General features: G+C 42.4%; 1 protein-coding gene across 1 annotated transcript in view; it reads left to right on the top strand.

Annotated features, from left to right (window-relative positions):
• pde5ab (phosphodiesterase 5A, cGMP-specific, b) overlaps nucleotides 1–27,322 on the top strand; it is a 76,519-nt gene that overhangs the window by 39,769 nt on the left and 9,428 nt on the right. Inside the window, 9 exon segments of the mRNA XM_029454783.1 lie at nucleotides 2,488–2,663; nucleotides 5,062–5,121; nucleotides 9,880–10,026; nucleotides 13,021–13,146; nucleotides 14,415–14,509; nucleotides 14,606–14,693; nucleotides 19,574–19,674; nucleotides 23,506–23,583; nucleotides 25,323–25,386. Coding sequence (XP_029310643.1) covers nucleotides 2,488–2,663; nucleotides 5,062–5,121; nucleotides 9,880–10,026; nucleotides 13,021–13,146; nucleotides 14,415–14,509; nucleotides 14,606–14,693; nucleotides 19,574–19,674; nucleotides 23,506–23,583; nucleotides 25,323–25,386 — 935 coding nt within the window.

Genomic DNA, 27,322 nt, shown 5'->3' with positions numbered 1-27,322 from the left:
AAAAAAGAAAAAGGTAATTGTATCTCTTTCTCATTTCTTAAAATAGAATACTACCTGACCCCAAATACTGAAAGACTTCAAAGTAGATTTTGACAAGAGAGGGCCTCACACTTTCAATTATTTTAGCACCAACCAGACACACAGACATTTTCTCCTTTGGAGTCCAACATAAAGAAACTATAGAATAAAAACTCAACAATTAGCTTCAAATAAGCCAACCAATTTAATTGCTACATACAGAAATAAGAATGCATTTTTATATTGGCCAAGGTGCTGTCGAAACGGGTGTGGTTTTCAGTGTGCGACAGAAAATGTGAAGACTTTCTGCTGACCTGACCTAGGGAGCTCGTTCCACCATTTTGGAGCCAGGATAGCAAACAGGCGGGTTTTATTTGAGGGGTATCCCACTCGCTGGTTTGACGATGACCTGTATGTAGGAAGGGACTGATCCGTTCACTACACAGTAGATTTGGGCAGCCATTGGTAACCAGTGAAAGGAGCAGAGGAGCAGTGTAGTGTGGGAGAACTGCCTTCTGGATGAGCTGTAGAGGTCGGATGGCACATGTAGGTAATCCAGCCAGGAGGGAGTTGCAGTAGTCAAGGCGTATGATGACAAGAGCCTGGAACAGAACCTGTGTCACCTTCTGGGTCAGTAAGGGAAGTATCCACCTAATATTGTATAGTATGTATCTACAGGAGCAGGTTGTTGCAGCGATGCTGGCATTGAAGGACAGTTGGTCATCTAGTGTCACACCCAGATTCCTTGCAGTCCAAGTCGGGGAAACAACCGAGGTGCCGATGTTGATAGTTAGGTCCCGGAAGGAACAGCACTTTGGTCAGCCAGACAACCAGAGATTTGTGTCTCCACCTGGGTTTCAGACCTGGGAAAAGACATAATCAGTTGAGTGTCATCTGCATATCTGTGTTAGGAGAAGCCATAAGAGTGAATGAGCCAAGTAAATTGGTGTACAGAGAAAAGAGGAGCCCTGAGGAACCTCAGCAACAACTCCAAGATACCCTGTAAGTGCGATACTTTAGGTAGGATTTGAGCAGGGAGAGAGCAGAGCCTGAGACTCCCAGTTCCTAGACAGTGTAGAAAGGTCTAGAAGGATGACAACAGAGGAGAGGGAGGCTGCTCTAGCAGTGTGAAGTTTCTCAGTGACAGCAAGGAGGGTAGTCTCATTTGAGTGGCCCGCCTTGAAAACAGATTGGTGCGGATCAAGAAGGTTGTTCTGGTGAAGGTAAGACGAGAGTGATTGAAAACTGTATGCTCAAGTATTTTGGAAAGAAATGGAAGAAGAGAGACAGGTCTGTAGTTGTTCACTTCAGAAGGGTCGAGTATGGGTTTCTTTAGGAGAGGGTTCACTCTTGCCTCTTTAAGAGTGTTTGGAAAGCAACCAGCTGTTAAGGTTGATGAGTTGGGTGATAAAAAAAGGGGATAGGGTACAGAGGGCAGGTGGTAGGACAGGCAGAGGTAACGAGGGTTAGAACTTCTTTTGGAGAGAGGGGGGAGAAACAAGTTAGAGTGAGAAGTGATATGGATGGTGAACAGTCAATGTCAGTCGGTAAGTTGATGGAGAACATATGTCATTATTTTTTTTAACGAAGTAGTTAATAAAGTGGATTCTCACAGTCTAGCAAAAAGATTCCTCTAGATTCAAATGTGGTATCTCTACAAATTGTATTTATCTAACTTCAGCTGTGTTAGCCACACCCACTGCAGTCACCCAAGATTGCCCTGACTGTTGGCTAGCAATTGAAACTCCCTCAACCGATATCAAGACTAGCAGTAAACAAAATACAAATTCAGCAGAAAAACCTATTAAAAGCAAATACACTTTAACTTAGTAAACTTAATAAACAATATTCTAACAGTCTAGCAGAAGACTCCTCTAGATTCAAATGCACTGTCTTGGGGTTTTCCGTCCATCCATCTGCACCATCTTTGTGCACGCAATATACTGTATATTCAGGAATGCCTTAGGGACATTTCTTAGAATTTGGCACAAACATCCACATCAGTTCCAATGGAGGAACTGATTAGATGTACTGTAAGTGGTCAAAGGTAAAGGTTGTGACACATGTTTTTGCCATAACTCAAGAATTAATACAAATGTAGGATGAAATTAGGGAGTGATGACATTTTGGATAGACATGGATGTAAAATGCAACTTGACTAGTCGGCAAAGGCATACCACCGCAAGGCGGTAATTCTATATTAGTTTTTATAGAGTTTTCAGAGTTCACTATTTAGGACATACAAACATTTTGAGAAAACGTTTTGTTTTCTACTTGTTTGTCATTCCTGACATTGAAATAATAAAAAAAAACACACACAAAATTCACCGTGTTCGAAACCGTGTTTTTGGTATACCATATAGCAACAGTGTTCTCCATTCAGCCACTTGAACAACAAGCATAATGTGTACTGAACTTCCCATGTCAAAAGTACGATTTATATGTCTCTTTCTGTGTGTGTCGATGTAGGTGTATGTCAGTTGTTAAACAAGATGGATGAAGCATCTGGCAGTGTTAAGGCCTTCAACAGGAATGATGAGCAGTTCCTGGAGGCATTTGCCATCTTCTGTGGTCTCGGTATTCAGAACACACAGATGTACGAAACAGTGGAGAGAGCCATGGCCAAGCAAGAGGTCACTCTGGAGGTCAGCCTCACACACACAACATATTCTTACTTAAAATTCATCTTGAAACTTTTATTTCAGTACAGTACTGACCAAACCCAGGTCAGTATAATTTCGAATAATGCTTAGAACTTAAGGTAGGGGTGTCAAACATGTGGCCCGCGGGCCAAAACCGGCCCACCGGAGGGTCCAATCCGGCCCGCGGGATGACTGCAAAGTGTAAAAATGTGTTGTTTTGATCATAAAGTAAAAGCCTTTATAGATACACTGTGATCTATTAAGTTGTAACACACATGTGTACATGATAAACTAATACTATTGTTGAAATTGCACCTTTTTTTCTTAAAACATTTCAGGTTGTTCATAATGTTTTGTAAAAAGATTAAGTTTTAATTTTTTTGAATGTACTTGTATTTTTTTGCACTGGTCCGGCCCAGTTGACATCAAATTGTGCTCTATGTGGCCCATGAACTAAAATGAGTTTGACACCCCTGCCTTAAGGGGTGGAATTTATTGGATCATCACATATTGCTTTATTAAGATAGGTGGGATGTCAGTTTTTGTCATATTTTAGGAAGAAGCCGCTTAGTTTTCTAAACTAATAAACATGATGGCCAGTCTAGGGAAGCAATATGTAACATACTTTTTTTCTCCAACTTTTAGAACCATAATACAAAGACGGATATGCTTATTTTTAGATTTTTTTATGGGATTAACATCAGGATAGGCAAAGCCATCATAACAAACACAGAAAACATATGACCTAAAAAGATACAACATGATAAAATTAAACCTTAAAACCTTCTTTCAGTTTATCATCTAAGATTCCTTCCTTTCTTGCAACTTCTGTCCTTCCTTTTCTTTGTTTCACTTGTTTCTTAACACCTCATCTACTCATCATAATCCGCCTGCTGTTAGGTCCATTTTATCAAGTAATAATGTGCAGCGCTCAGCAATCACATGCATTTTCTACGGCAGTCAAATGCATTTTCGTCCTGTATTTGGTAGCTTACCTAGAATACCTTTTGATTTGATAATTTCTATGTCAACACAATGTCTCCTCATAATTTGTTCAGTTTCATGTTGACAGAAAAGTAGTATTGATCAATAATAAATATGTAACAAATATGTACTGATGATATGTAATACATCATCATACCAGAGATGGTACCCAGTAACTGTATATAACACGCACACGCACACGCACACGCACGTCTCCTATCGGCTGCAGCTGACGCCTCCTTCCACGGCCACCCAGCAGCATCCACTTTACCCAGTTCATCCAGGCCTCACTCCAACTTGTCTGGACTGTTGTACCTCTCTTCGGTTCTTTCTGTATGTGGCTGCCGTAGCTGTAACATTATGTGATAGTTATGATTGTGTTATGTTAGTAGGAGTCTACATTGTGGATATTTGTAGACACAAAAGACACAAGGCTCTTCTTCCCTGTCAAAAGCCTGTTCATCTTGAGCTTTACATGTAACATGTATGTTTTGACATCCTTGCAGCATCAGAGCATTCTAGTTGCTTTATTGATCCATAATGAGTCAAAAGCATAGATCTCTTTATTCAGACTTTGTTTTTGGTCCAGCAACTATTGCAATGCCATGCAGCATTTATTCATGCTCTTAGTTGTACCTGCTTTTGACAAGTCAACATAAGTGCTGTGAAAAAATGTATTCAGCTTTATTTTCCATCCATCCTTCCATTTTCTTCCACTTATCTGGGGCCGGGTCGCAGTACCAACAACAAACTAAGCTACCGTAGTCCAGGCATCCCTCTACCCAGCAATGTTTTTGAGTTCCTCCTGGGGCATCTTGTGGAATTCCAGGCCAGATGCCATATTGTATGCCATTAGTGTGTTCTTGGTCTATCTAGGGTCTCCTACCAGTTTGATGTGCCCAGAAAAAAGGAAGGCCCCAGAAGGCATCCTGATCAAATGCCCAAACCACCTCTGGCTCCTTTCAATGCAAAGGAGCAGTGGCTCTACTCCAAGCTCGATGTCTGAGCTCCTCACCCTATCTCTAAGAGTGGGCCCAGCCACCCTATGGAGGAAAGTCACAGAAGTCAATAGAACCACATCATCTGCATAGAGCAAAGATGCAACTCCGTCTTGCGATCCTGTTCATAAATATCATATACAGAATTAGTGACAAGGGAAATCTTGGTGATGGTCAACATCTACCGAAAACGTGTTTGACATTGTGCCGAGGACACGCACAAAGCTCGCACTTTGGCTGTACAAGGATGGCTCAAAGCAATGGCTGATACTGATTGTTAACACAAAAAGAATTGGAGATGCATGTCACTAAGCAATTGTACAGGCCCTGTATGTGTGTGTGTGTGTGTTTTCTACAGAGAACCTGATACAAACCAACACCTGCATACCTCATCTTTTTTATATGTGTGTGTCTTCTAGGTCTTGTCATATCACGCCTCTGCCGCAGAGGAAGAATCACAGGAACTCCAGGTAACCGCGGTAAATTAACATTTTTTAATTCAACAATATACACTTACATGCATCAACATTAGTTTTCACTTACGCATGGATTATTTAATACACAGCCATAAACAAATATAGTGACACAGTCAGGGGAAGCAGATTTGTTTAGCTGAGAAGTCATGTAACACAACACCACACTGCTTAATCAGCAAGAAAGAGCCAGTATAGCAACTCTATATGGCTGCTAGTGATTAGCCAGTATAGCACTAAATGCATTAATGCATTCTAGGTAGTAATTAGCAATTAATTAATTAATAATGATATATCGAATCTTTCCAAAAAATCTGTGTTTTCATAGTAATGACTCGGATGTTGATATGAAAAGTATTTATCAATAATGGTCACTTGGAGTAAAAAAAAAAAAGGAAAGGAAAGGAGAGACCCTGCCGGAGGAAGCCCGGGACCCCGTCTGGAGCCAGGCCCAGAGGGAGGGCCGACAGCGAGCGCCTGGTGGCCGGGTTTGCCACGGAGCCCGGTTGGGCACAGTCCGAAGAAGCTGCGTGGTGCCTCCCATCCATCCATCCATCTTGTGGGCCTACCACTCATGGGAAAAACCGCTGGGGTCGGGTGCGCTGTCACACGGGTGGCAGTGATGGTCAGGGACCTCGACGGACCAGACCCGGGCAGCAGAGGCTGGCTCTGGGGACGTGGAACATCACCTCTCTGTGGGGGAAGGAGCCGGAACTAGTGCGGGAGGTGGAGCGCTACCAGTTGGATCTGGTGGGGCTTACCTCCACGCACAGTCTTGGCTCTGGAACCGTACTCCTGGATAGGGGTTGGACTCTATTCTTCTCCGGAGTTGCCCAAGGTGTGAGGCATCGGGCCGGGGTGGGGATACTCACTAGGCCCCGGCTGAGCGCCGCTACGTTGGAGTTTACCTCGGTGGACGAGAGGGTCGCCTCCCTACACCTTCGGGTTATGGGGGGGAAAACTCTGACTGTTGTTTGTGCCTATGCCCCAAACCGCAGTTCTGAGTATTCGGCCTTCTTGGAAACCCTGAATGGAGCCCTGCATGGTGGCTCCAGTAGGGGACTCCGTAGTCTTGCTGGGAGACTTCAACGCACACATGAGAAACGATGGAGACACCTAGAGAGGCGTGATTGGGAGGAAGGGCCTCCCTGATCTAAACCTGAACGGTCGTTTGTTGTTGGACTTCTGTGCTAGTCATGGAATGGCCATAACAAACACCATGTTCGAACATAAGGATGCTCATAAGTGTACATGGTACCAGAGCTACCTAGGCCAAAGGTCAATGATCGATTTTGTAATCGTATCATCTGATCTGAGGCCGCATGTTTTGGACACTCGGGTGAAGAGAGGGGCGGAGCTGTCGACTGATCACCATCTGGTGGTGAGTTGGATCAAGGGGTGGGGGAAGACTCTGGACAGACCTGGTAAACCCAAACGGGTAGTGCGGGTGAACTGGGAACGTCTGGAGGAAGCCCCTGTCCTGGGGATCTTAAACTCACACATCCGGTGGAGCTTTTCAGACATTCCTGTGGAGGTTGGGGGCATTGAACCTGAGTGGGCGATGTTCAAAACCTCTATTGCTGAAGCTGCGGTAATGAGCTGTGGTCTCAAGGTCTTAGGTGCCTCAAGGGGCGGTAACCCTCGAACACCGTGGTGGACCCCGGTGGTCAGGGAAGCCGTCCGACTGAAGAAGGAGTCCTTCCGGGTTATCCGGGAGGACTCCGGAAACAGTTGCAGGGTATCGAAGGACTAGAAGGGCGGCAGCTTCTGCCGTGTCAGAGACAAAGCAGCGGGTGTGGGAGAAGTTCGGAGAAGCTATGGAGAAGGACTTTCAGTCGGCACCAAGGTGCTTCTGGAAAACCACCCGGCACCTCAGGAGGGGATGCGAGGAACCATCCAAGCTGTGTACAGCGAGTGTGGGACCCTGCTGACTTCAACTGAGAAAGTTATTGGCCGGTGGAAGGAGCACTTTGAGGAACTCCTGAATCCGACTAACACGCCCTCTATGGTAGAGGCAGAGCTGGAAGCTGATGGGGGATCATCGTCAATTTCCCTGATGGAAGTCACTGAGGTAGTCAAACAACTCCACAGTGGCAAAGCAGGCTTTGGGTGTTGAGGGGCTGTCTTGGTTGACACTTGTGTGCCAACTACAGGGGTATCACACTTCTCAGCCTCCCTGGTAAAGTCTACTCCAAGGTACTGGAAAGGAGGGTTCGGCCGGTAGTCGAACCTCTGATTGAAGAGGAACAATGCGGATTCCGTCCTGGTCGTGGAACAACAGACCAACTCTTTACTCAAGGATTGCAAGGATCCTGGAGGGGGCCTGGGAGTAGGCCCATCCGGTCTACATGTGTTTTGTGGATCTGGAGAAGGCGTATGACCGGGTCCCCCGGGTGATACTGTGGGAGGTGCTGCGGGAGTATGGGGTGAGGGGGTCACTTTTGAGGGCCATCCAATCCCTGTACGCTCAAAGCGAGAGTTGTGTCCGGATACTAGGCAGTAAGTCGGAATCGTTTCCAGTGAATGTTGGCCTCCGCCAGGGCTGCGCTATATCATCAATCCTGTTTGTGATTTTCATGGATAGGATATCGAGGCGTAGTCGTGGAGGAGAGGGGTTGCAGTTCGGTGACCTGAGGATCTCATCGCTGCTCTTTGCAGATGATGTGGTCCTTATGGCATCATCGGTCTGTGACCTTCAACAGTCACTGGATCGGTTCGCAGCCGAGTGTGCAGCGTTTGGGATGAGGATCAGCACCTCTAAATCTGAGGCCATGGCTCTCAGCAGGAAACCGGTGGATTGCCTACTCCGGGTAGGGAATGAGCCATTACCCCAAGTGAAGGAGTTCAAGTACCTCGGGGTCTTGTTCGCGAGTGAGGGGACAATGGAGCGAGAGATTGGCCGGAGAATCGGAGCAGCGGGGGCGGTATTACAGTCACTTTACCGCACCGTTGTGACGAAAAGAGAGCTGAGCCAGAAGGCAAAGCTCTCAATATACCGGTCGATCTTTATTCCTATCCTCACCTATGGTCATGAAGGCTGGGTCATGACCGAAATAACGAGATCACGGGTACAAGCGGCCGAAATGGGTTTTCTCAGACGGGTGGCTGGCGTCTCCCTTAGAGATAGGGTGAGAAGCTCAGCCATCCGTGAGAGACTCGGAGTAGAGCCGCTGCTCCTTTACGTTGAAAGGAGCCAGTTCAGGTGGTTCGGGCATCTAGTAAGGATGCCACCTGAGCGCTTCCCTAGGGAGGTGTTCCAGGCACGTCCAGCTGGGAGGAGACCCCGGGGAAGACCCAGGACTCGGTGGAGAGATTATATCTCCTCACTGGCCTGGGAACGCCTCAGGATCCCACAGTCGGAGCCCGGAGAAGGGAAGATTGGGGTTCCTTACTGGAGCTGCTGGCCCCGCGACCCGATCCCGGATAATCGGTAGACGATGGATGGATGGTCACTTGGAGTATACAAGGCATCGTCATTGTTCATATCATCTCAGAAAAAAAAGAAAAGAGAAAGAAAAACATGTTATCACTGATGTTTGCAAAGTTTCAAAGAGACAAAGAAAATTGTTATTTTGTCTCTGGGTTTAGAGGTCACTTGTCAGTGTTCTTTTATTTCACTTTCAATGCAAAACCAACTGTTTCAAAGCTCCCTTAATGCACAAACACCTTCCTAGCTGTGTTTTTGTTGTAAATATACAGTTTGTGAAGGCATGGCAGCGGAATAACAGTGAAGAGTTTGTGATTTGCAGAAAACCAGACTAACAAGGTATTTGGTCTTTGCAGCCAGCCGCTCAATGATATTGTGTTGCTGAGCAGACAGCATTGTACATAATTGGTTAATAACGAAGTGGTTATTTTTGATTTTGTCTTTCCCTTACCATGTTTCAATTAAAGCTTTCTGGTGTATTCATTGTCTAATTATCCTTTGGACGTCTCTAAAGGGTTGTCTTCTCCACAGTTCAGACCTCTCAGCATCTATGACTGTTTATTCCAAAAGTCTTCTTGGTTTCCTTTATCCTTGGGTTACTTTCTAAAAAAGGCATAACTGTTGTTAAACAACCTATTTTAGCATAACCATGCCTATAATTTACAATAACATTTTCAGTTATGTAATTTACTCACTCAAAAAAGTTGATGTACTGTTAACTCTCTCATTCAGACTTTTCTTCTGATTTTGTTGATTAGCTCACTTGTAAGTACATAACTGGTTTTGTGTTAGCACTCCAAGGCAGTTTTCCAAATATGAACCAATCAGTGCAGCCCATCTTTCACACACAAACTTCGCAATGACTGCATATGACTGCCTCAAAAGGTCTTGTTCAATTCTCCTCTCTTTGTGGTTCAGTGGCTGAGCATAACCTGATTAAGTGGCCTCCCTCGGTTGCTAGAGAGAGGATGTTTCACTTGGTATCTAGGACACAGGCCTGATTTTCGGGTATGTTCTACCCAAGAGACTGCTATATACTGTACAGTATGTGTTACACGTCATAGGATGAAAACCCCTCATAACTGTGCAGTTAAAGCTGCTACTGTAACTGCAGCAGCACTTTTTGCACGTATTGTCATTTATAACGAAATAAGATTCTGGAAAATGATTTTCAGTGATTAGTTCAACTAAGTAATGCAAATGTTGCACCCTTATACTCATGCGTGTAATATCATTGAATACACCGCCTCCCTGAATTTCCTAATGTATTTATGTGTGTGTGTGTGTGTTTGTGTGTGTGTGTGTGTTTGTGTGTGTGTGTGTGTGTGTGATTAAAGGTAGCCACAGTGCCGTCAGCGCAGTCGTTGTGTCTTCTGGACTTCAGCTTCAGTGACTTTGATTTGTCAGACACGGAAACCACGCTGGCTACTATTCGTATGTTTGTCGACCTCAACCTGGTCCAAAACTTCCAGATGAAGTACACGGTAAGAACTGACCTGGGATGCTATTAAAGTAGATTATACATAAGCATTTGACCATTTTTTTTTTTAGATTGTCTCTGTCCATCTGTTCTCAGCTATCTTGCTGGTCTGCATAGGATTAAGATAATGGTCACTTTCCTCCAGGCAAAATATTAGCTTGAGTGCAAGAAATTCTAAAATTCCGACGATACTCACAGAGGATGAACCTTTTTCTCTTTGGGCGGTTCATAACCTTCCCTTCCGAACCACAACACTCAACACAAAATTGCAACTTTCTAACATATACAAAATATGTAATTGTTTAACATTTGGTGAATAAACTGTTTCGTGTTTAAGAAGATAGTTATCTTCCATTTGTTCATCATCATCAATATGGTACTGTTGGGTGTAGAAGTTGCAGCTTCTATGGGCTGCAAGAAAAGCTTTAGACATTTGACTGTTATTTGTGTAGAATGATGGTGTGATTATAGTATAGTGTAAGTGATTATCTTTCAAATTATTCTGATGGCAAACATTTACATTTGTAGATAAAATGAGACAATCCTGAGGAAATTTGATATTTGAGAATATAGATCTCACATCTGTGCCCTTTTTTTGTACACAAACATTGACCATCCTGGATAACTGGTATCACTCAAGCATGTTATCAACTGACTCAGTTTTCCAATATGAGCACGTTTATGTGAAATATGGGGAGTGGTTAATTACATGCAACATTATTAGAACCATCAATAAATTAGGGTTACTTAATGTGAAATGAGTTGGAACAGTGATACCTGCAGGGACATCAAGTTAAGAGGACACATACAAAAAAGCCTAGAACAGCAAAATTATTCTCCTGATCTATTAAATATTTATTGCTCTTTATTTATTGACACCTTAATGTATTCCGAACTTGTCAGTTCTGAATTGTCAGACCCTGTCAGAATCCTGTAGAAATGGTGAAATATTTGAACCCTAACCCTAATTGGTCAGTAGTCAGGCTGTTGACAGGTTAGCCGTGCAGCATACCAAGGTGATCTACCCAAGTTAAAAGTGAGCCAGCTGTGTGATCCCGGAAAACCCGAGTTAAGCCCAAAGACAGTTTGACAACACACTATTCCGGTTTTGTGGTACTAGCCCCTGGACTCTTTACATCAGGAAAAACATAAATAAAAGCTGAACTACATACATATATCAAAAATAAAATGAGGCAAAATATTACACATTGCTAAATAAGCACAGGTAATATTTCCAAACACACATAAAAATGAGGAGAAAAAGCCTGCATTCTGCATTACATACAAAATAAAGTACAATGATTCTATTATTATAAAGGCTATCATGGCTACTACACATGTTAGAACAACAGACAACACCAACACCTTATCTTGACATGATTTTTCTGTTGCTGTCATTACATGTCATTATAAAAGGCAAGACCAGCTTCCTGCATTATTCATGCAGAAAACAATCTGCTTTGCTTTATCAGCGGCATTGGAACATGAGTGTGTGTGTGTGCGTGTGCGTGTGTTTGATGATGACTGTGCATCCTTAACTCAGAGACCACACACACAGGCAAAGCACCATCAGACACCTAAAACAGTTCCCCTCCAAAAATCTCTCACACACTGTGCCTCCCATACCGCAGTCTGTCAGACTAATTGGTCTCCTCGTCCAGCACCCCCCTCTGCGCCAGCACCGCCTGATTGCTGGCGGGTTTGGCTTACGTCCTCAGCACGCTCTCCACGTAAAGAGGTCCTTGGTGGTGGCTGACCTTCCAGTGTGCTGCTGAGAGAGGCCTCATAAAGAGAGCCTTTGATTAGGGCCCTCAGCAGCACGGGCTGTCAGTTTGACATTCACACTGGAAGCTGGCACACTGACCATCCCAGAGCATTACAGCTGAGGGGTTAAACTGTACAACATGTCATTATTATTTTATTAGAGTAAATGAAATGTTGTTTGAGTTTAGTTTAGTTTAGCTCACTTTGTGTTCATTATGAATGTTTAGTGTAGCAAAGACTAACAAAGAACAGAGCATTGATTTGCTGGAGTATTCAATTCCAAAAAAGGGCAAACATCCTTCGCTCATCACATCTGCTTTTTCTTTTTATTGCTGTTATTTTGCGCCCCACTCATAATGTAGTTTTTCTTTTGTTATACAGTTCATCTTGAAACTAAAAACAATGAGTCTGACTGATTCCAAACAATAAAAAAAATCCATGATAGGTTAAAGAGAGACTAGTTAGAGGAAAATGATTGTTAGGGGGTGCATATCAGGGTTGTTGTGTTGTATATGCAATTCCGGAAGCAATGCAGTGAGGATTGGCTCCCAAGCTTTCTGGAACTGAAGAATCCAAGAAGCACATTTGGTGCATTTTTTGAGTGTGATGTGTGTACTATGGTTGATCTTAAACTGTCTTAGGGCATGGTCACACATGTGCAAAATTAAAATCCATTCTATTTGAGCAAAGGGGTAAAAAAAACATTCCCTAAAGCAGTTATGACGTTTAATGGAGGAGCTGCTAAATGGCAGGGTTAAGAGGCATTGTTGTTGTTCAGTATCTATCCAGGGATACAATAGTTTGGTAAGATGGATCCATTTGGTTAGGATTTGCAATTGATTGGCCACAAAGTAATTGTAAAAGTTTGCTTTATTGAGACCACAAAGCTTTCTGGGGTTTTGTAATTTGGTGGGTTTGATTATTGTTCTCATTGAATAAAGGTTGTTTATTTTGGGTAGTTTTGTCATCTTGGTGATTGCTATTCTTCTGATTAATGAGACTGGTAGGTTCATCCATCTGCTTAACAAAAAAGGAAGAAGAGAGTGGACATCCTTGTATTGCCCCTCTGTGCAGTGTGAAACTTGATGATGTGTCTTGTCTATGTTGATTAGGGTGCAAATGTAGTTTTAAGGCCTTTATTATATTAATATATACATTATTGTGCATTCAGCCCATAGAAAAGTCCCTCAAAGGGGTTGAATAAATGTTTTTCTGCTCTTTCTCTCATATTTAGAGTTTATGCCACTGGATTCTGAGTGTGAAGAAGAACTACAGGAAGAATGTGGCTTATCACAACTGGAGACACGCCTTCAACACCGCCCAGAGCATGTTTACCCTACTGAAGTCAGGACGCTTACAGGTCAGTGCGGCCACTCCCTGCTTAGGACAAGCTGATTTTTTAAATTGCCTGTTAGTAAAATCCAGACAGTTGAATTCCATACCGACAGAAAATATGGAAAATATGTCCATGCTTTAAATGACCACTTATTTTGCATGGTTATGTTTATTTATTATCAACATATCTAACATGCTTTACTGCAACACATTTCCAAAACATATCAATGATTTTCTACCTTCCAAAGTAACCAATAGTTTCAATTATTTTCACGACATCGGAGAACTGAACTTACTTATGATTAAAAAATAATACATTGTCGTGAACAGTTTATCACATTTTTGTCAAGGTCTTTCCTTAAAATTGCATCCAAGCAAACTCTTGGAATTATGCTACTGAAAAACATTGAATACATTTTCTATTTTGTTGCACAATCAAACCTCGTAGATTAACAAGTAAAATTGAAGTCTCATATCCCATATGACTTCTCTGAATGCATCACAATTCCTGCTTCCATCTGCATTACCATTGAGCAATAACTTTGAAGATATTTCACTTTTGACTGTATTATAGATAGATAAGTTAAAGTTAAAGCCTTTTATTGTCATTATACAAAAAGTACAACGAGATTCAGAGTGCAACTCTGTCCCAGTGTGCAAAAAATACAAAGATGTACATAACATTAAAAACACAGCAGCAGGACAGACAACATAAGCAATACAGATACAGTCATAAGTCTAAGAAAGTTGTCCTACATGGTGAAGTAAAATGTATTGAAACAACTGGCTCCACAGAATGTAGAAAATCAACCTAAAGTGTGTTTAAGAAAAGGGTTGGCAGTAATATTAAATTCACATAATTTGTTACTAAATTAAACAACACCTATAATGGATGAACGCAATTAAAAATTATCTCATACACCACCACAAATATAATAGTTTGGAAAACACTGAATGCAGTCATTTCTGCATAGAATATTGGCAACTATCAGTAGTTGCAGACTGGAAATTAAGTATCAACTATGCTTTATATATTTTTCATATTTGTTCTATGCTCTGGTGTAAAAGCTGTTGTGTCATAAGCAGAAATTACATTGCTGTGCACTCCAGGCTGTATGGTGAGCGCCCACACTGCCAGCAATGTGTGGAGAGCACTACGTGTACACAGCTATGAGGCTTTTGTTCGGTTTGATTGTGGCAAAGATTGTAATCTGTTAACTAGCTGCTGTTATGTGTATTTATTTTGTGTCACATCATTTCCTTTTATTCATCTACTCGTCCATCTCCTGACAGAATAACCTGAACGATCAAGAGGTCTTGGCTTTAATGATTGCAACTCTATGCCACGATATGGACCACAGAGGAGTCAACAATTCCTACATACAGAGGTACAGTCTGAGAGTCATATGTTTGACTGTATATGCATGCGTGGCAAAACAGTGTATTCACTCTTGGTGTTTCTTACTTCTTATGTGTGTGACCAGGAGTGACCACCCACTGGCCCAGCTCTACTGCCACTCCACCATGGAGCATCATCACTTCGACCAGTGCCTCATGATCCTCAACAGCTCTGTAGGTGCACTCACTTACGCATATATATAAGAAGCCTTCCAGGCAACCCATGATTCCCCTCTTTGCACCATCCCTCTACCCACAAAAAGAAAAGATTAGTCTTTAATGGTTTCTAACTTTGCCTAACAAGTAGTGTATTTAATCAGGTGCTTGATGATATCAGTGGCATGAACGCAAATGGATTTTGACGTTGTTGTTTGTTGCATGGAGACACACCTGTATTTGTATTCAGTCAGAGCCCCTCTTATTTCAAATTACATTTAATTTATCTGACGCTTTTTTTGTCCAAAGCGACTTACAATAAGTACAAACAATCCAAAGGATACAACTCTGAACAGCAATAATCTTTCAAGTGCATTAGCTTCAAATAGGTGTAATCATTTAAGTGCAGTATAATAGCTTTAAATAAGCCAAACCAAAGTAAATGCAACATACAGAAACAATAGAATAAAAATTAAACCATGAGCTTCAAATAAGCCAACCAATTTAGTACTACATACAGAAGAAAACATTTTTTTCATTGTATTATTTTTTAAATACATTTTCCTTCTGCTTACCTGATATCAATGGGGTTCCACCATTTTGGAGCCAAGATAGCAAAAAGGCGGGTTTTATTTGAGGGGAATCTGGGTCCCAGCGAGCTGGGTTACATGGTTTGACCATGGCCTGGATGGAGCACAGCATTTTACAGCACAGTAGGCCAGCACCGGAGTCTTGAAGCAGATTCGGGCCACCACTGGTAGCCAGTAAAGGGAGCGGAGGAGTAGTGTAGTGTGGGAAAACTTGAATAGGTTAAAGACCAGTCGTATTGCTGCATTCTGGATGAGCGGTAGAGGTCGGATGGCACATGTGCAACACGACTCATTAAAATGCATCTAAATCTACCTCTAATTTGATGACTGTGAAACTGAAATATCACAGTCCGGCAGTTGATTCGTCAACTCATTGAACACAGTCACATGAGAGTACAGTCGCTAATATATATTGCCGACTCTCTTTAAAGGTTCAATGTGTATGATAAGCCAGAATTTTAAATTAAATAACATTATACTTATAGTTACATGTGAGTTGTAGCAAAGGAAGAGCTGTCACTATCATCGAGTGTAGTAGCAGGAATACAGAGGGGATAAAAGCGTATCATCTCTTCACACCCAGATTTGATCCTCATCACAGTTATGCAAAACATGACTTGAGTTGACCTTTCAGCGGTGCAGCTGATTCAGTATGCAGGCGCTTTCAAGAGGCTCTATCTCCCTCTTCTGTTGTCCCTACATGGATCCCTGCCAGCCTGAGTTATTATTTCAACATCTTCACAGCTCTGTGTTGTCTTGCACATATACAGTAGTTCACAAATTTGCTATGGTCCTACAACAGCAACCATTAGATCAGGGGTCGGGAACCTATGGCTCGCGAGCCATATATGGCTCTTTCGATAACGCAATATGGCTCGCAGACAATTTTGAGCTGACATTTTTTAACATGATTAACAAGTAATAAATAATTATATTGTGTCATTTTAAAGTAAAACATTTAGCAGCAGATTTGTTTTTAGTTCTCCCCTCTCATCCTCCACTCTGTCTCTGACTGTAGGTTAAAGTGTGTTCACACGCGTGTGTGTGTGTGTGTGTGTGTGTGTGTGTGTGTGTGTGTAGGGGGCGGAGCCCCGCCCAACGTGAAACCGAGCAGAGGAGAAACTGCGCAAAGCAAGCAGTAGACCGGGGGGGTCAAACTCATTCACAGAGAGGGCCAACATTAAAAACTGGGACTACGTCGAGGGCCAAACACGGTCCACATTTATTGAACAGGGTACACATAAAGTGCAAAAAGATATGGAACATATTTAAGTCAACTGCAGACGGATTGCTGAGCAGTTCAATTAAAATATCTGAGCAGCAAAGTCGGCACATGCGCTCAGTTTATCAGCAGAATGCTGTCGGGAACACAGCGATATTTGTCAGTGTTTAGAAACACGTAGTGACCAAAGTTTTCTTCTGCATCAGAGTCTCCCACAGTCAGCTTGGCTTAGAAAGCTCACTGCATCACACATGACCGTGATCACACGGCCCTGAAGCTGCAGGTTTAACAGTGAGATGCTTCGTTATGTCACACACACAGTCCGGCTCACATCGTCCCAGAGATCTGTGGTGTCTTTCCCTTTGCTTTACAAAAACTTTCATTTCATTCACATATTTAGATTCTTCCTCAAATGTCTTTTCCCGTGGTTGTGCCATGCATTGATTTAATTACCAAAACCGGCGGGCCAGTTACGACAGACATATGATATTTTCTCGCTGGTCGGATATAATTGCCTTGAGTTTGACACCCGTGCAGTAAACACTGACACGTGCACATAAATGAGATAAATAACGTAAAAATGTAGTTTATTTAATAAAAGAGCACCTGTTCAATGCAACACTGATACCGCTATTAGTACTCGGAGACGTGTTATTCTTAAAAAATGCACGCATAAAGTTACATTCAAATTTATATGACTCTCAAGGAAATACATAAAAAAAATATTTGGCTTTTATGGCTCTCCCAGCCAAAAAGGTTCCCGACCCCTGCATTAGATTGTCACATTCCCTCGTTGGAGGATGGTTGTGCCTTATCTATTATATATATCAGTGATTTTCAACCACTGTGTCGTGGCACACTAGTGTTACTAGTGTGATCGTCAGGTGTGCCATGGGAAATTATCCAACTTTTTAAAATCTGGCTTAAACTTTTTTTTAAATCAATTTTCTCCGACAACACTCGTACCGGAGCTCCGACAGGTCTTTGTTGTGCCTTGGCCACAGAAAGGTTGAAAACCACTGATATATATGCCAGAATTCTTTCAACACCAAAAACACAACCTAGCTCTAAATGGAATCAAGGGTTTTGTGTTTATGCAAGTGTTTACAAAGTGGAGAATTGTTCATAACTAAATGAACTCTAGAACGAATGCATACGCATAACAAAACATATTTTGGGGGAAGTTGTGTTACAGCATATGATGCTATAGTAACTTCCATTTCTCTATCGTATCAAGATGCGATTAATGGCTGAAGCCAGAAAGAAATGGTTCAGGCCCTGGCAGGTCCCACTGACTTACTCTATTCTTAGGCCTTCAGCACACTGAAGTCTTATTAGCCCCCTTACTCCCCCCACTTCAGGGTTAGAGCAGTAGCAAGATTCATTAACATCAACTATGACTGCGTTTGAGTACCAAGCATCACTGATATAAACACAAAGTCTGCCTCCCCCCGTCTCAAAGTAGTCTTGAATTCCGTTGGCGCAGAAAGTGGTCAGTCCATCGACAATGGTGGCAATAGTCACTACGTCACCTTACTTCTCACTACAACACGCATTACCTTTTCCATTTGAACACATGGATAAACTTTTCTGTGCCACTTTCTGGTGTGACATACCAGGCTTTCACTCTGCTAATCCACAGGACCCGCTGTCAACTGTTTTCATAGACTTTTACTCTCCAGAAGGTAATTCCAAAGACAACTGTTCACTCTTTTAAATGGAATTTTTCAATTCTGTAAGCAACACAAACAGACTTGTATTGGATTGGAGATCTCTAAACCCAGTTGGATAAAACCAGAAACATCTGCATTTGTGTATTTCTTTTACTTTTAATCTTGTTAAGAGCCTTATAACAGTGGATTTACAATGTAATTCTTCATATAAACAATGTTATCACTATCAAATCAAATCAAATCAAATTTATTTGTATAGCCCAATATCACAAATTATACATTTGTCTCAGTGTGCTTTACAGACTGTACAGGTTACGACATCCTCTGTCCTTAGACCCTCGCATCGCACAAGGAAATACTTCCTAAAAGAAACCCCATAATTAAAGGGGGAAAAATGGAAGAAACCTCAGGGAGAGCAACTGAGGAGGGATCCCTCTCCCAGGACGGACAGACGTGCAATAGATGTCGTGTGTACAGGATAAACAACATAGCACAAATACAACATTTGACAGAAATTATGTTGTGTTGAAAAAAAAAAAATAGAAAGTATGGATGAATCCAGGAAAATGTCAATAAGGCTTCCCAGTGTCCAGCAGGACCAGGTCAGCTGTCACGATTCATGATCCTGACGTAAACTTTATCAGTGGCAACCTGCCACATGAGAGACAGACACTCCGGAGATGATACCCCGGATGGTGAGTTAGTAACATACATTTACATAAATGCATACAGATAGAGAGGGAGAAGAAGAGAGGGAGGGGAGGAGAGAGCGAGAGCCCGCTTGGGGCTCGCCTCCCCGCCTCACCGGGTAAGTGAAAAAACGATATGTAACTATGTAACAAAAAAACTGTAACCTGAGTTTGCCAATGGTAGTGGTTCTTCACAAGCCTTAATGTTGTTGCCTGCTTGCTACAGGATCTCTCTGTCTTATTTATTATGCCTAGTCTGCTCATTTTCCAGCTGCTTGTCTAACCCAGAACACTCTGATGGTCCATTAGAATATGGTGATTTACAGCCTGTTTTGATCTTTATGGCCTAAAAAATAAATCTAAATACATTCCCAACTCCACAGCACCACTTAACCCCACTGCTGCTGGACACATTCAGACCTATTCACAGAGATGCAATCACACACATACTCTATTGTCACATGTTGCACGCTGAAAAGCGTTTATGAAATTAATGTACAGACTCTTAAAAGCACTTGAAATAGAAGGGACATGGAATAATGTGTCAACTATGCTTAACAATACTCAAAACATGTTAACTGGATTCAGTTATTTGATGTATTTGTGTGTCACCTCTAACACCCTGAAGCTGACAAAGTTGTGTGTGTGTGTGTGTGTGTGTGTGTGTGTGTGTGTGTGTGTGTGTGTGTGTCAAACTTTCATGTATGTATTTCTCTCTCTCCAGGGAAACCAGATCCTGAGCGGTCTCTCCCTGGATGAGTACAAGGCCACTCTGAAAATGATCAAGAGGGCTATTCTGGCCACTGACCTGGCCCTGTACATGAAGTAAGTACCAAACGTCAAGCCCAGATGGAAATCTGACAGGAGAGGAGTAGAGAGGGCGAAGACAAGGGAAGGGAGGTTATTTTGCACTGCAAGATCCTCTTTTTATCGTCACACATGTACACAGCACAATTTAGCATGCATTTTACCCCATTCTAGTATTAAGAGCAGTTGGCAGCTATTATATATACAGCAGTATGGTGGTATGGTGCCCTCTGATTCCCAAACCAAGTCGCTACGGACTGAGCTACTGACAAATTAATTTAGACAAATTAAAATCAAGAAAACATGTGCACAATGGCAACATTTGTAAAATACAGAACCCATCTTTTGAGTAGCTATTAGAAAAAGTTTGAATTTGGCCCTGAAGCTATTGATTGAACTGCAGCTCTAAGTTGTCCAAGTTGTAAGCTTTAACAGAGAATGCTGACTGCCCAATTCAGTACAATTGAACGTACCTTTTGAAAGTATGGTTTTATGTAGGGCTGTCCCCTTATAATTGATTAGTCTGCTAATTGGTCATTTTGTTCTCAGTCGACTAAGATTTAGTCCATCAGTCATTTAAAAAAAAAGAAAAAAAAGAATTCTGAATGACTTATTACCAAGAACCTTAAGAGCTCATGCCTGGAAAACACAAGATTTAAAGTGATGCTTTTCCACGAGTCTTTATGGAGGAACTCATTTTTACATGATTTAATCAACCCAAATGTTTTAAGCTGCAGTAATTCTAGGGTGCAGCAGTCCATCCATCCATCCATCGTCCACCGCTTATCCGGGATCGGGTCGCGGGGGCAGCAGCTCCAGTAAGGAAACCCAATCTTCCCTTCTCCGGGCCACATCCTCCAGCTCTGACTGGGGGATCCTGAGGCGTTCCCAGGCCAGTGAGGAGATATAATCTCTCCACCGAGTCCTGGGTCTTCCCTGGGGTCTCCTCCCAGCTGGACGTGCCTGGAACACCTCCCTAGGGAGGCGCCCAGGTGTCATCCTTACTAGATGCCCGAACCACCTCAACTGGCTCCTTTCAACGTGAAGGAGCAGCGGCTCTACTCCGAGTCTCTCACGGATGGCTGAGCTTCTCACCCTATCTCTAAGGGAGATGCCAGCCACCCGTCTGAGAAAACCCATTTCGGCCACTTGTACCCGTGATCTCGTTCTTTCGGTCATGACCCAGCCTTCATGACCATAGGTGAGGGTAGGAACGAAGATCGACCGGTATATTGAGAGCTTTGCCTTCTGGCTCAGCTCTCTTTTCGTCACAACGGTGCAGTAAAGTGACTGTAATACCGCCCCCGCTGCTCCGATTCTCCAGCCAATCTCTCGCTCCATTGTCCCCTCACTCGCGTACAAGACCCCGAGGTACTTGAACTCCTTCACTTGGGCTAATGGCTCATTCCCTACCCGGAGTAGGCAATCCACCGGTTTCCTGCTGAGAGCCATGGCCTCAGATTTGGAGGTGCTGATCCTCATCCCAAACGCTGCACACTCGGCTGCGAACCGATCCAGTGACTGTTGAAGGTCACAGACCGATGATGCCATAAGGACCACATCATCTGCAAAGAGCAGCGATGAGATCCTCAGGTCACCGAACTGCAACCCCTCTCCTCCACGACTACGCCTCGATATCCTATCCATGAAAATCACAAACAGGATTGGTGATAAAGCGCAGCCCTGGCGGAGGCCAACATTCACGGGAAACGAGTCCGACTTACTGCCGAGTATCCAGACACAACTCTTGCTTTGGGCGTACAGGGATTGGATGGCCCTCAAAAGTGACCCCCTCACCCCATACTCCCGCAGCACCTCCCACAGTGACTACCTCAGTGACTTCCATCAGGGAAATTGACGATGATCCCCCATCAGCTTCCAGCTCTGCCTCAACCATAGAGGGCGTGTTAGTCGGATTCAGGAGTTCCTCAAAGTGCTCCTTCCACCGGCCGATAACCTTCTCAGTTGAAGTCAGCAGGGTCCCACCCTTGCTGTACACAGCTTGGATGGTTCCTCGCTTCCCCCTCCTGAGGTGCCGGATGGTTTTCCAGAAGCACCTTGGTGCCGACCGAAAGTCCTTCTCCATAGCTTCTCCGAACTTCTCCCACACCCGCTGCTTTGCCTCTGACACGGCAGAAGCTGCCACCCTTCTAGTCCTTCGATACCCTGCAACTGTTTCCGGAGTCCTCCCGTATAACATAACCCGGAAGGACTCCTTCTTCAGTCGGACGGCTTCCCTGACCACCGGGGTCCACCACGGTGTTCGAGGGTTACCGCCCCTTGAGGCACCTAAGACCTTGAGACCACAGCTCATCACCGCAGCTTCAGCAATAGAGGTTTTGAACATCGCCCACTCAGGTTCAATGCCCCCAACCTCCACAGGGATGGCTGAAAAGCTCCGCCGGAGGTGTGAGTTAAAGATCCCCAGGACAGGGGCTTCCTCTAGACGTTCCCAGTTCACCCGCACTACCCGTTTGGGTTTACCAGGTCTGTCCAGAGTCTTCCCCCACCCCTTGATCCAACTCACCACCAGATGGTGATCAGTCGACAGCTCCGCCCCTCTCTTCACCCGAGTGTCCAAAACATGCGGCCTCAGGTCAGATGATACGATTACGAAATCGATCATTGACCTTTGGCCTAGGGTGCTCTGGTACCACGTGCACTTATGAGCATCCTTATGTTCGAATATGGTGTTTGTTATGGCCATTCCATGACTAGCACAGAAGTCCAACAACAAACGACTGTTCGGGTTTAGATCAGGGAGGCCCTTCCTCCCAATCACGCCTCTCCAGGTGTCTCCATCGTTTCCCACGTGTGCGTTGAAGTCTCCCAGCAAGACTATGGAGTCCCCTACTGGAGCCCCCTGCAGGGCTCCATTCAGGGTCTCCAAGAAGGCCGAATACTCAGAACTGCGGTTTGGGGCATAGGCACAAACAACAGTCAGAGTTTTCCCCCCATAACCCGAAGGCGTAGGGAGGCGACCCTCTCGTCCACCGGGATAAACTCCAACGTAGCGGCGCTCAGCCGGGGGCTAGCAGCAGTATAAACTGTAAACACAACATTGACATATAATCATCCTATAAAGTTGTTATTGTCAACCTGTTAGCAAACAGTTACCTTTACATATTCGGCAGTCATGGAGCGACATTATCATTCGTCGTGTGCATGGCCACTTTGCGATAAAAGGCCGATATTCAGTCTCCCTTTAGCTCTGCGTTGGTCTTCACCAACGTCTGAGAAAATATTTCTCTCTTTAGCTGTTCACCAGCTAATTGCTAACTTTGTCTATCTGCTGTTTGGTGCTGAGCAGGTAGTGTACAGTGGGTTCATTAGAGCTTTCTCACTGAAAGCAGTTGCCTGTTGCTGGAAACAAATGTGAAGAGACCAGAATTTACATGCCGTAAAGCCAAAACAATGAACTAAAAAAAAGTTAATTCCAGCTGCAGAATTTCTTGATAATTCTCTGTGGATTTATGACAATGACCTCCTAAAAGCCTTGCCTGCAAGACTATCTCTTCTGTAATCATGTCTGTTATTTTGTTATTTTCTTTCAGTTTTGTGCATTGGGTTATTTTTGACAAAAGTTGGTTGAATGACACGATCTGCAGTTGTATTTTGGTGGACTTTGCTTACTTTCTTCTTTCCTACATTTTATTCAATTTTTTCACTTCTTTCAGACCCTTTTTTACTCTTTTACACTCATCTATCTCAGTGATTTCAGCACTTATCAAATCCCTCCTTCAGTCTAGTTAAACAGTGAGTGGTAGAGGAGGTAAGTAGGTTATACACTTTATGAGGATAATTATCTGCTGTATCATTGTACGTGTGTCTGTGCGTGTGTCTTGTCAGAAGGCGTGGAGAATTCTTTGAGCTTACCAAGAACAGCCAGTTTGTGTGGGAGGACGAACATCACAGAGATTTACTGAGGTGAGTAGCAATCCTCCAAAACTTAATACAGGTGACTTAGTGACTTTCTAGTGAAATCTAGTGAGAAAGTCACTAAGTTGGCAACACTGCACATAACAAAGCCAGGCCAGATGTTTCCCCATGCTGTCTTTATGCTAAAATAGATTAATATCCTAATTGGTATCTGGTTTATATGAAATAATTCTAAAAGCCAAGTATTATTGAAACACATTTAACATGACTTTTTAAACCTCTTACAGTGTGGGCGAATTTACCCGAAAATACCTACAAACGACATACCCAAAGTAAATTGAAAGCTGATCTTCAACCATTTGCACCAGCTGCATGATTTTGGTCTCATTCAAAAAATAACTCTCTTATTGTTCTTACAAAACAGTGAAGAATGTGCTTCTGGCACTGAGTAATTGTGGTCTGAATATACTAAACTTGAAGAAAATAAACTCCGCCTGAAGTTTGTTGTTGAAAACGATGCCTGAAGATGGGTATAGCTGGTAGTCCCGAGCTGAAATACACAATAGAAACATAGAACCAAGTGTTATCAAGTTCACCACCAAATTTCAGATAAAAGGGATAAAAACTTAAAATATTAAGACAGGTTTTTCTAAGAGTAACACCAGGCGTTCACAAGCTGTGCAATTTGGAGATATTATAATATTTATTAATAAATATTATTTGTATTGCTCATAAATAACTATTATATACTCATATTCCCTGTTAGTAGTAATGTGTTTAAAATGTAGTATAAACACATTTTTTTCTAATATTTTTACGTTTTTTGTTTTTTTCTTCTGAACTTGAATATAATAAATATAATTTTGAAAATAAAAAAGATGTGTAAAAAAACAACAACATAGGAAGTGACATCAAACTGACCAACCGTTCATTGTCTACACGATGCGCGCGTCACCGGGAGGCTGGGCAACTGGTGGCTCAGCCTGTAAACAAAAGAAAAGGGTTGACACTTCCTTATCAAGTTGACACTCATTGGCTCATGAAGGTTGTAGAAAACCCATGGTAGCTCCAATTGGCTCAAATGAAGTGTCAATCTAATGCTAAGAGCCCGCCCTACAGTCAGGAAGTGCCTGGACAGCGCGGAACACTCGAGATATGAAGTTTTGACAGTTTATGATAACAAAATGTTAAAAATCGATCAGCTGATTTCACAGATTGCAACAGCTGTTCATGGGCTTTTATCGATGTGACGATGTTCACGGTGGATATCTTTTTACCGGAAACGAATGTGTGGACATGTGGCAATGGCTTAGGAGCGTTTTCTTTTTTTTAATATTGCTGAAAAGAGGATATTTATGAGGCATCATAGGTAAGTGGGCTCAAAGTTATGATTTTGATTTTGAGTGTGCTTGCTAGTTTGAGGAGCTGATTGTACCTGCTGTTGTGATTTTCATCTCAAAATCTAAATAGACGAGATTGTAAGCTTTCCAAAAATATAAAAAAACACATCCAGCATGATGGAATGTACACAACACATGGCACAATAAAACTCCTGCTTGGCCTGCACATGGTAAGAGGTTTGTGCATTACATGCAGCTTTACTTCTGCAGAGTTCTCTTCGCACAGAAATTCATTTCTGTTTCTATGTGATTTTAAACACACAAAATATACTTATGCACCATAAATTGTTAGATGTGGCCTTATGCTATAAGGAGCTGCTGTTGACAATTATATATAGGCTGTGGCTCTTTAAAGATTGATGTGTGTCATTGTATCTTCCTCTTCAGGTCAATGCTGATGACTGCATGTGACATCTCAGCCATCACCAAGCCCTGGCCAGTGCAAAAAAGGGTAAAACAGCAGAACAGTACTAACAGTATTAACACAGCTAAAATTGTTGTGACATCACTGATTTGGGTCCGGCCTGAAGTGCAACATGTTTTAGGTTTCTACCTGTAAAGCATATCTTTGTCTCTCTAAATGTATTATTATTATTATTATTATTATTATTATTATTATTATTATTATTATTATTATCTTTCATACTTGATTCGGACATTTCTAACTTCTTAACACTCTCCCTCCCCCCCTCCCTCTGTATTTCTCTCTCTCTCACACACACGCACGCACACACACACACACACACACACACACACACACACAGTGAATGCCCTTTAATAAAAACAGCTCTGCCCCTGTCCTCAGATAACCTCTAAATAAAATAAATATTCTGGGAAGTAAACATGCAAATATGTTCTCTCACTTAAACACTCACTCTCCTCTGCCAAAACTAAAGGGAAGTTTATTTCTTCTTTCGTCCTGTGCATGGATACACTGGCTGTAGTTCAACATTGAAGTTCCATCTGAAACATAACATTTAAACCTCTCGTTTAACTTAGTAAGTTTGAGACTTACATGTTTTTTTTAGTGGATTGGATACTCAGTAAGTGACAAAAGGATGTGCTAGTGCGTAGTTCACTCCTCTCCTTTCCTCCACTCTGTCTCTGACTGTAGGTGTGTGCGCTTGTTTGTGTGAATATATATATATATATATATATATAATCTTTTGTTTTAACGGTGTGCGATCTACTCACAATCGACCTTTTGGGCACCCCTGCTCTATGTGATCCATTTTTTATATCAAAATGTTGCTTAGTGCAGCTTTAAACAACTGTAGACCTTTGCAGCGACTAAGTAAAAACTCACCAAAAAGAAACAAAAAGTTTAAGTGTGGAAAATTGGAAGAGACAAGAAGCAACTGAGGAGGGATCCCTCTCCCAGGACAGACAGACGTGCAATAGATGTCGTGTGCACAGAATTAACAACATAAAAAAATACAACACAGACAATCCATATGTAAAACTGATAATGTGAACATATAGAACAGATAAAGAATAATTACTTAATTACTAATTAAGTTTTGATAACATTCTGATAAACAAGGTACTTTCAGGACGATCAATCACGACAATCGTTCTGGTTTCAAAGCAGGGGCCTGTAAAGGACAAAATACGTTACAAATATGTTACAATTGCACTATTCTTTTTGGTTGATGTTTTATATCACATTTTCAGAAGGTATTTTACAATATAAAATGTACCTCAATGTTAAAAGATTCTGTAATTGTACTTTTTTTTTCAAAGGCCTTTTTGTGGCTATGTTTTATAGAACCTTATCTTTGTGGCTGACATTTACGTGAAAATGATGGAAAGTAGCTCATTCTTGGTTCATAGTTAACTGTTAATAAGTGCATAGTTGACTCATAATAAATGCATAATATAGTATGTATTAATATTAATGAAGCAACAAAAAAACTAAAGGTTTAACAATGACATAATAGGTAAGTTAGTTCAACTCAAATGTGTTTGTATTGCTAGTATAAACAATTATAGGAAACTCATAGCTATTTTATTAATGTTTTAAAACGTTCTATAAACTGAAATTATTTTGACATGAATCTAACTTGCTCTGCTATGCAGTCAAAAGACGCCGGTGGTTTGACTGACAGGAGATAAGGAAACAAAGACAGAGTTATTTAGCCTCACTGGTTAACATTTTCCTCATGTTTAATGTTGGTTTTTCATCAGCTATAATAAGCTGTTTCTCTGAATGTCCCCGCAGCTTAATAGCACTGAGCCTTTATTACAAATCAGTGAGCTGGAGACGGCTTCAACACAAACATACTCACAGAGTGATACTGATTAGAGCCCCAGGCTGCAGTCAGATTTCATTTGCCTCTCTGTCAACATACGGAGATCATTAACTTAGTGACTACCACTCTTTTGGC

The sequence above is a fragment of the Cottoperca gobio genome, chromosome 18 (assembly GCF_900634415.1).
Source record: "Cottoperca gobio chromosome 18, fCotGob3.1, whole genome shotgun sequence".
Classification (NCBI taxonomy): domain Eukaryota; kingdom Metazoa; phylum Chordata; class Actinopteri; order Perciformes; family Bovichtidae; genus Cottoperca; species Cottoperca gobio.
Note: the sequence above shows the minus strand (reverse complement) of the source record. Positions and strands in the feature narration are given on the sequence as shown.